This window comes from Melozone crissalis, unplaced genomic scaffold, assembly GCF_028551555.1.
Source record: "Melozone crissalis strain CALT ecotype California unplaced genomic scaffold, PUWL_Pcris_2 ptg000009l_1, whole genome shotgun sequence".
NCBI lineage: Eukaryota > Metazoa > Chordata > Aves > Passeriformes > Passerellidae > Melozone > Melozone crissalis.
The window spans coordinates 1,516,751-1,527,083 of NW_026535787.1; the positions used below are offsets into that span (position 1 = coordinate 1,516,751).

The following is a 10,333-nucleotide window of genomic DNA, read 5'->3' on the forward strand; positions in this document are numbered from 1 at the left end:
GCTCCTTCCCCTGCTCTGCTGGGCTGAGGAGGGCAGGGCAGAGAGGGAAACCTTTGCAGGAGTGGGAAACCTTGGCACAATCAGCGGCTGGGGATAGAAAAGAGAGAGGAGGAGGCTTTTCCTGCTGATTTCCCCGAACAGAGGGAATACAGAACCTTCATTTGCAGTTGGGATGAGCTGCAGTAAATTGCCCAACTGTTCTCCTCTGCCAGAATAATGCACTTGCCAGAACCTCATCACTATAAACTGCTGCAGCTCCATTGACTCCGGCGCAGGCAGAGCTGAAGGAGTCTTTGGGTCATTTGTTCTTTTTTTTTCCCTGAGAAAAAGTGCTCTGCCACTTAAAACAAAGGGCAGGCAGCCAGAAGAGATGATTTTGTACCAAATTTTCTCACAGATTTTCTGCAAGGGCTTGGATTTGAAAGAAGTTTTGCAGTTAGATTTACTAAATTTAAAGCTCCTGTCACTGAAATCTCCTGGAGAAGCTGGATGTGAATTCATTGGGCTCTACCTGTGGCCAATGAGGTTTCTAACAGGGTGACTCCCATGGGACAAGGACCAAGTTCTGACTCTTTGAAAGCCTGTGGCCCCTTTTTTCAGCCCTGCCAACAGGAGAAAATGATTTTAAATGTGAGGCATGAGCTTGTCAGCACCGCTTTCCTTAGCAGAAACCGAGCCTCATTCTAAGAACTGCCATAAAATACACTCTTGGTGTGGGAAACAGATGAGTGCAGACAGAAAAGTCTGGATTTTTAGCATTAATTAAATCTCCCCAGCAAAGTTTGCTCTGCATCTCCTAAACTACCTTATTTAAATTCTTTAACCTCCCCACCCCAGTTCTCACTGTGCAGATGCTCTGGTACCACAGAGCAGCTCAGCCCCAGCCAAACTCTTCTTATTGGGTCTTGCTAAAAGTCATCAATTCCAATGAACACGCTGGGATGTGCCCACCACGGAGAGCAGAGGAGAGGGCTGCAGGCAGGAATGCAGTGTTCAGGGAGTGTTCCACATGGCTGGGTCATTTAAGCCCCTGCATCCCAGCACGGGGGAAGGGCTGCACAGAGCACAGCATGCATTCCCCAGCTCCTCTTCCTCACAGCAGCTGGCATGCCAGCATGTCAGCAGCAGGATGGCAGCTCCCCAGGGCTCCTGCAGGGCAGGGCACAGCACCCTCACCCCTCTGCAGATGCTTTAATGCCAGGACATGGCTCAGCCCTGGCTGTGTCCCCAGGGAGCAGAGGGACAGGAAAGGCTTGGGCAGCGGAGACAGAGCCAGCCACAGGCTCTTCATAGCACAGAGGAAAACCTCCATTCTTCACAAAACACTGCTCAAAAACTGAATCTTGGTGCAGCTCAATGGAGCAGCCTCATCATTTACAGCAGCAGATAAAGCTGGGAGATGTAATGTGAAATATCTGAAGCAGCTCTGCCCCTGATTTAAAATGCACCTTGGGCAGCAGAGCCTGGACTCCCCTCGGCGCGTGTTTCTGGCAGATAAGTAAACAATTTGGGGCTTTCTGAGATAGTCACAGCCAGGGAAGCAGCAGCTCCATCGGGCTGCAGCTGCAGAGCCCACTGATAAGGTGTTGGGGTGGCTGGCACAGCTGAAAGGAAGTGGCGCCGCAGGAACAAAAAGCTGTTTGTGTACAAGTTGTTGGATCAGAGATAGCGAGGAGAAAGACATCATTTGTACAGGAGGGCTCTCACAGGGGCCTCAGGCACAGAGCTCGTCACAGGGCACGTGGGCAGCCCCGTGGGGGACAGGGGGACACGGGGCACAGGCTGGGAAGAGCAGGGACACAGGGCACAGGCTGGGGAGCTCACAGGACATTTCTGGCTCTGTCTCACACGGAACAGAGAGCTGGACTCTAACCTTTCCCATAAACATGTGAGGTTTAAAAGTGAAAGCCCAGAGGATGGGAAACAGCACACTAATGTTGACTGAGCAACTCCAAACCCCACTTTTGTTACCCAGTGCACACCAGCTCCACAGGATTCCTGCCTCCTTTGCTGCAGCCTTTCCCTGTGGCGTTTTGTGTTTAATATTTGTAAGTACAGGCAAATAAATTGGGGCTTTAGGGTGTTTTGCTGGGAATCACAGCACGTGCTGAGCTCCATAGGGAAGGGCTCCATGGGATGACCCAGTCCAGCTCTGCCCCTGCACTGACACCCCAGAACCCCACCTGTCCCGGCTGTCCAAGCCCTCCTTGCACTCAGACAGGCTGGGAGTGTTTGGCACAAGCCCAGTTTATCACACAAAATGTGTCTGAACAGTTCTGGGTGAAAACAGCCCGGCAGTGACTCCACGTCCTTCCTGTGCCCCGCACCAGGTATTTACTCATTCCTCTCCCATTCCCACAGGCTATCAAGGATCATCTCTTCGATTTTTAAATCTTTTCCCATGCTCTTTCTGAATTCTAAGATGAATAAAACCAAGCAAAGGCAAACCAAAACAAAAATATTTCAGCCAGAAATTGCAATTTAGTCTCCAAATTGCGGGCAGGAATTCCTTTAACAGTTCTTGGTTTCACTGCTCCCTTATTTCCTGTGGCCAGCCAAGCTGTGATCCATGTGGGCCTGCTGAGGTTACTCGGGGCACATTTCCAGTGCCCAGCCCTGATGTGTCAGTGAGTGCCAGTCCCTGGAAAAGTGCAGCACAGCTCCAAAGCTGCCCCAGCTCTCAGCAGCTCCCGAGTGACGGTGGCACCATCAAAGGGAGTTTTACCCGTGTCAGCCTGTTGCTGCAGCAACCCGGCTGCTCTGGCTGCTGATGGGCACAGCTCTGCTGAGCCCGGCTCAGGGGGCTCCCACTGATCCCCCGGGGCTGGGCCAGGACATGGGGATCTGTCTGCAGCTCCTCCAGAGCGAAGGGACTGGGCCAGGGACACCCCTCCCGAAATTCCTCCCTCGCCCAGAGCCTCTGTGGGCATGGCTGGGCTGGCACACCAGGATGGCAGGAGAAACCTCCTTGTGCCACAGCAAGGGGCTCTGACATGGATTTGGCTTGTGTTGGACTCTTTGCTGAGTGTGAGCACAGGAAAGGGGATTTTTGGGCAAGCAGGAGCTGCGTGTTTGGGGCTGTTTTCCCTCTGGGTGTTTGCATGTCAGTGCATCCAATTCCCAGCCCTCTGGACCTTTGTCAGGGCTGGGAGGGAGGCAGTGAATGCAAGGGCTGTGAGCACTGAGCCTTCCCCAAAGGCAGGGGCAGCCCAGCCAGCCTGGCTGCAGGGTGGCACGAGGACATAGGCAGCTCTGATGGGCGCCTCAGCATCTGCAGGCACAGCCCACAGCCCTGGGGCTGGAACAGACAGGGGGAGAGAGAACAAATCAGGGCAATTCTGGGTTTGCCGCTGAGCAACAGGCCAGGAAAACCCTTCATTACCTTCCCAAAGTGCACAACACCCTTCTGGGAAGGCCTTACAACCCAAAGTGCTGCTGCCGTGTCCAAAATACCTGTAATTACACAGAGGGCCTGCGTGCCACACTGGAGAAGTCTGTGGGAGTGCCAAAATGGGGGGAAAATTTGCATTGTAAGACCCCAAAAGCACCAATTTCCATGAATTTTCCTTCTAATTATACCATCCAAGAGTTGAAGGTGTAGAAGTTTCTCTTCTCAGTACTGGCTTGCTGAATCACACCAAACCTGATTTTTCTAATCCAGAACCCCCCGGCAGGACTCTGCTCTTTCCCCCTCCCCAGGGGAGGAGGACAATAAACTGGTATCTTCAAATGGTTTTCCTTCTTTTCTTACAGCTGCCTGATGCTGTCCCTGGAAAACAGATTTGAGAGCACCCAGGGATGTCTGTGCCTGCTCATTCTGCCCTGAGCAGGTTGAGCTCTTTGCAGTGGAGAAGTCTGTGGGAGTGCCAAAATGGGGGGGGGGAAATTGCATTGTAAGATCCCAAGAGCACCAATTTCCATGAATTTTCCTTCTAATGATACCATCTCACCCAAACTCTGCATTTGGGGAGGTGCCTCTGCTCTCTGGCTGTCACTTGCACCCAGCAGGGTGGGAGGGGGCTGCTCCTGGGCCCCAGCCAGAGCCAGCGTGCTGCAAACAGAATCTGCCTTGAAATAGGCCAGGTTTGGGTGTGCAGGACGTGGGAACAGCCTCAGTGCCAAGAGAATTTGTAACTCTCCTCCTTTAAACGTGTGCAGCCTGAAAGCTCAAAGGAAAAACAAAACCCAGCAGCAAACCAGCTGGAAGGTGTGAGTGCAAGAAAAGAAGCTCAAAAGTGAGGCTTTGACACCAGTTCTGCCTCTCTGGCCACAGAACCCATTCCCATTCCCCTCTGTTTGTGCCACCCTCATTAGTGAAGCTCTAAGAGTATGTAAGGAACACTTTGCACTTGTCAGAGGAATTTAAAAAGAAAGAAAAGAAGTTACTTTAACAGCCCTGTCAGAGACTGGCTCCTGTAGCTCAAGTGAAAACAATGCCAGTGTGGAATAATGAAGCTGTTTTGATTTGGAATTTTGATTTTGCCCTGAGAAAGCGAATTCATCATTTGAGAGCTCATAATTTCCTGGAAAATACCCTCTAACCTTCAGCAGGGAGAGAGAGGGAAGGGTAATAACCTCCCCCTGCAAAGCTTGCCCAAGATCATAAACTCATTACTGCAAACTGAAATCTAAAGCCAGCCCAAACTAGGACAGGCTGGGCTTGCTGGTCAGAGCCCCAAAGCTGTGCAGTAGAACTAATCAGTTCTGGGATGGGATTTGTTTCCTTTGCTGCAGTACAATCTCCAGTTTAGTTGGTCAAATCAAGCCTTTCTCAGAAAAGAAGATTAGAGGCAGTTGTTTAAAGTATTGAGGGGAGAGCAGGATTTAAGCTTTATTACTGACCAGGACATACAAAACAGACTGTAATGAAAAAACAGTATTGGGATTGTACTCCCAGCCCAAATGGAAATGTTGAGAGAGGACAGGGCCATATGGAGGAGCTTAGGGCTCAGGCAAGGGGAAATGCCCTGGAAATCTGAAACGGGGTGTGTGGGGAAGCCAGGGGGCTAAAACAACAATTAGCACACCTGAATGTCTGCAAACAGCCTGCTGGGCAAGAGATGAACTCTGCAGAATGGCTTTTTATTCTGTTTGCAGGGAAGGCTCCTCCTGCCCCAGGCACCTGATGGCAAACTCTCCTCCCTGGTGGCATCTGGGCAATTCCAAGGCACCTGATGGCAAACTCTCCTCCCTGGTGGCATCTGGGCAATTCCAGCACTGCCAGGACCCTGTCCCGTGCTTGAGCTGCTCCTGGGTTACACAGGGAGGCTGCAGGGTGCCCATTGCCCAGCCCTGTGTCAGTGAGGGCAATGGTGAATTACCCAGCACAGTGAAGGCAAGAATGAATTACCCAGCACTAAACCCCCCAGCTCCGGGCCAAACCCAACCTGCCCCCCTCAGTTTGCCCTGTCCGGCCTCGGGACCTTTCCTTGGCTGTTCCCCCCAGCCTTTGGGGACAGGTGGGCGGGACAGAAGCCGCTCACACCTGAGGTTTGGGTACCGCAGCCCTGGCTGGCCGCTGCAGATCACCCTGCATTATGGAATATCTGAGGAGCACCCTGCACCGCTCCAGCTCATCTCCTCCCTGCCCAAGGAGGCGTTTAGGAGGTTCTGGCAATGGAGGCCAAGCTGGAGATTTCCTGGGACAGTTTCCCTGTCCCCAGCAGTCACCACGTCCTGGCACAGCCACTCACCAAGGCAGCAGGAGCTCCCTTGCTGAGGGGCTGCAAAGCACTTTGCAGCAGCATTTTTAGGGATTTTTAACTCAATTACCCACCTGAACCCAGCCAAACATTGCCCTGCCTCCCACTTGTACAGCGCTGTCAAATCCAGTGAGGAGGGAGAGGCATGAAAATCAGATTTTGGATGCTTTGGTGACAATCCTTTAGAAATATTTGCAGCAAAACAGTTTTCCCTAAGTGTAGAATAAGGAAACTTAGGTAAAGTGTATCACAAAGAATTGATAAACCACTGAGCACTTCTAGTGAACAAAATGTATTTAATGTCTCATCATCTGGTGAGAAAAATGCAGCTGCATTTCCTATCATATCTAAAATAGAATAACTCGTAGATACCTAGTAACAAATACTGTAAACTAACATTTTTCATGATGTTCAAATGTCCAAGAAGAGTTTTTGCCATTTCACACTGATGAAGCTCAGAGGTGTGTTAGTACCATTCCCTTCACAAACAAAATCTCAGAAAGAGTTGGTGAAAAGTGGCAGATTTGCAGAGAAATTAATGAGGTTTCTGCCTTTATCATTCTCACGAGGGGAAAATGGCAATTTCACACAGGAAAAGAACTCAATTCACAGCTTTGGCCCTGCTGGGGGAAATCCAACAGAGATTTTGAAATCTGTATTGAAAATTTCAGCTTATCAGAAATTGGTATTTTGTGGGTTAGGTTGAGTTGCATGTGTTTGGTTTAAATCTGATATTTCTCAGCTGGAGAGAAATGTTATGGGGCCAGTCCTCTATTGTGGAAAACACAATTCACTAAATGTGGGAATTTTGCTTGAGTAAGGAGTAAATCAGTGCAAAGGATGAACCCTTTTGTAAATATTCCATTTACAGAAACACACAAATTACTGAAAATCCTTCTGGTTTCTGTCTCCTCACCCCGAGCAATTCCTGAAAACCTGCCCATTTGTTCATTTCCAGGAGCTGGTAATTTCAGAGGTAATTCCAAGATTCATCCATTATTCTTTTATTAACTCCAGTGCTTTGTCAAGAACTTGCTGTTGGTCAGTTGTAACCCAGAATGGAGCTCAGGTGATGACCATCTGTAAACTTTCACATAATATCACTGGATTTTACCCTTTTAACCTGTTCAGAATCTGTAATCTGTCCAGAAATTAGAGCTCTGCATCCAGCACCAACAAATGGATTATTCTGTTGTTGCTGAGATGTCTTTGGGAGCTGTTTCTGCACCTGAGCATCTGCTCCAGTTCATTACCACTCTTCCTTGGAGATAATTTATTTCATACCAGTGGTACAAGTAGCAGAGATAGGAAGGACTTGGTGTAAAAACCAAAAATTCCTTGGAATTCACTAAGAAATATTGGGGTCATGAACTTTAAAGACACTTTTATGTAATACAGTCCGGTGGGTAATGTGCAGATAAAGATGGCATTTCCTTGGACAGCTCCATTAGCTCCTGTGTCAAGGGAAAAGCTTTTGAGCAGGAGTGGGGAAGAAATACCCAGTAAGACAGCAGCATTTCATTTTATTTTCTTTTATTACTGAAACTTCAAGCTCCATCTTATCCCAAAATCCATTACTTTTATCCTAATGAGTCAGTTTTACTTGGTCACATTGCCGTCCCTCATCTTTTGTTTAGAGAGCTGGAGAAGGAGTCGTTAGTCAGTGCTGAGGAATAACTGGAATTCATATCACTCACACGTCCCTTCTCAACTAATTAAACACCACCAAGACAATCCATTCATTCCTATTACAAGCCAGAAAAAAAATTAATAAAAAACAAATCTGAAAGCTCCCTGACAGCGGAAAATGCAATTAAACTCTGAGTGTATGAATCCGGGCACAAACTGCTGCACTTTCTTCCCTTAATTAACTAAAACACGGGGAAAACAATCTGATGGCTTAATGGCATTTCCCTCGCTGTCAGAAACGCTTGGGGACGATTTTATGATGTTGTCACAAAGAGATTTGGAGGAGTTGCTGCCATTACTCCTCTCTGCCACCTCCGAGAGTGACAGACTCCACGGAGGAACTTTGCTGCTGGTAAGGGATGTGGAGGATTAATATTTTATAACATCATTACTCCACCGGCAGCAGAGCCACGGCAGGAAGGATACACTCAATATTTGATGCATTCCCAGCCCCTCACACAGTGATTGCCCTGCATGTGTGACACTGAAAGCCGGGCAGTTTGTCAGCTCTGCGCCTCGCTCTGTCCCGCTGGCAGTGACGGGGCAGTCAGCGCTGGGCTCCCACCCCTGCGTGCCCTGCCTGCCCTGGGAGAGCAAACCTGACCCGCAAATTCACCGGCCCGCACCTCGAACGGGGGAATTCAGGGGAAGAATCGCCGGAGCCTCGCTGGGCGCTCCGGAGCAGCACAGAACTCCTGCGGGCACAGGGGGCACCCAAAGCTCTGCCCGGCTCCCTGCGAGCCTGCGGGCAGCGCAGAGCCGAGCTTTCCTCCCGCACACGGCGTTCAGGCTCGGCTCAAACCCGTGAAACCGGCACGCTGCTCCTTCCTTCAGAGCTGTGCCCACCAAACCAGAGTTCAGGCAGCATCTCGTGCCTTGCCGGAGCATCCCGCTGGTCCCTGCGCTCACGGATTCGAACACGATTTCCTCCCCAGGTTTCAGTGGGGGAAATATCCCTGAATCCCCGCTGGGGTTTGGGATCGCCCAGCTTTGCGAGGTGCGTGTTCCAGGAAAGGAATGAGCGGGGAGCAGCGAGCTCCCCCGAACCCCGGGAAAGGCGAGCGCCCCCCGAGCGGGCACAGCCGGGGAACACCCGAACCCCGGGACAAGGTGAGCGCCCCCCGAGCGGGCACAGCCGGGGAACACCCGAACCCCGGGAAGGGTGAGCGCCCCCCGAGCGGGCACAGCCGGGGAACACCCGAACCCCGGTAAGGCTGAGCGTCCCCGAGCGGGCACAGCCGGGGAACACCCGAACCCCGGTAAGGCTGAGCGTCCCCGAGCGGGCACAGCCGGGGAACACCCGAACCCCGGTAAGGCTGAGCGTCCCCGAGCGGGCACAGACGGGGAACACCCGAACCCCGGGACAAGGTGAGCGCCCCCCGAGCGGGCACAGCCGGGGCCCGGGGAGCATCCTCGGCTGCGGGGCTGCGTGCCCCCGCTCTGCCCCTCCGGCCGCTGCCCAGCGCTCGGCAGTGATGCACCTTCCCTCATTTCAGGGCTCGGGCCGCGCTCCTTCGCTCTCGGGCACAAGGAGCCTTCCCTGCGCTTCGGGAAGCGCCGCTGCGGGCGAGCCCAGCGGGGTGAGGGCGTGCGGGGCCGAAGGCTCCGATCTTCAGCTCCGCACGGCAGCGCGCCCGTGGGACTGCGGGGGGCTCTCCCAGCGCCCTAAACAGCGTCTTTCCCTTTTCTTACAATTTCTTTTTTCTCTTGTTTGTTTCCTTTATCCCCCGCCTCATGTTCAGTGTTTGCCAAGCGCAAGAGGGATAAACAGAAACAGCGGCGTGCCAGTTTCTGCCCACATCTTTCCCACAGTCTCTCCTAACCCCGAACTCTTCCGACACTTTGTATGCACCGTCTCACTTGACTGACACAAGAAACCCACTGTGGGAAGAGAGGCTTCCTGCGAGCCGAGCCCCGTTTCCATGGCGCGGAGTTTTCTACTCAGAAATAAATCCCCGTTCCGCGGAGTTTGCCGCGCAGCCCCGCGGAGCTGCCCCTGCCCGGGGGAGCGGCAAACGCGCCCCGCATGCCCCCGGTGCCCCCGCCCCGCGCTGCGAGCCGGGACTCTCCGCACCCCTCGGCACCGATTTCAGGGTCACCGAACCCTTCCTGCGGCGGGGACAGAGGTGCCTGCCCGCCTTTGGGGGCCCCTCAGAGCGTGCCCCGCGGAGCGCCCGGAGCCGATACCCGCGGGCTCCGGGGATGCTCTACCGGGCTCCCAACTTGCCCGGCACCGCGCACCAGTGGGGCCAACTTTGGGCAGCGGAGCGTCCCCGAGCATCCGTGAACATCCCCGAGCATCCCTGACCACCCCCGAGCATCCCCGAGCATCCGTGAACATCCCTGAACATCCCCGAGCACCCCCGAACATCCCCGAGCATCCCGAGCATCCCCGAGCATCCCTGAGAATCCCTGAACATCTCCGAGCGTCCCGAGCATCCCGAGCATCCCTGACCATCCCCGAGCATCCCGCGCACCCCCGGCGCGCCCCGGCGGCACTCACCGATCCGCAGCACCTGCTGTGCGCTCCGGGGCAGCCCGGCCGCGGCGCAGAGCAGCAGCAGCAGGAGCCCCCCGCCGCCGCCCGGGGCCGCTCGGCGGGGCCAGCGCGGGCCGAGGCCGCTCGCCATGCTCAGTTCATGCTCCGTTCATGCCGGCTACCCCCGGGCGGGCCGGCTCCGAGCCGCTCCGCGCCGCCCGCCCATGGCGCGGGGGCTCCGCGCTGCCGCCGCCGCCGCGCCCCCCGCGCCACAGGGACGGAGGGAGGGACGGAGCGGGAGGGACGGAGCGGGAGGATCCTCCCGCGGGGCGGCCCCGGGCGGGGCCAGGCGGCTCCGGGCTCTGCGCGCACACGGGGACACGCGCGCGCACTGGGGGACACGCGCGCGCACACGCACACTCACAGGGACACGGACACGGACACGGATACGGACACGGACACA

The 10,333-nt window shown here is 54.0% G+C and overlaps 1 protein-coding gene across 1 annotated transcript in view; it reads right to left on the reverse strand.

The window, feature by feature from the left end:
- The window catches only part of GRIK1 (glutamate ionotropic receptor kainate type subunit 1), a 99,944-nt gene extending 89,923 nt beyond the window's left edge, over nucleotides 1-10,021 (reverse strand). Inside the window, exon 1 of the mRNA XM_054270496.1 lies at nucleotides 9,895-10,021. Within this exon, the coding sequence (XP_054126471.1) occupies nucleotides 9,895-10,021 (127 nt within the window). The remainder of the gene's footprint in view (nucleotides 1-9,894) is intronic.
- Between the last annotated feature and the right edge of the window lie 312 nt (nucleotides 10,022-10,333).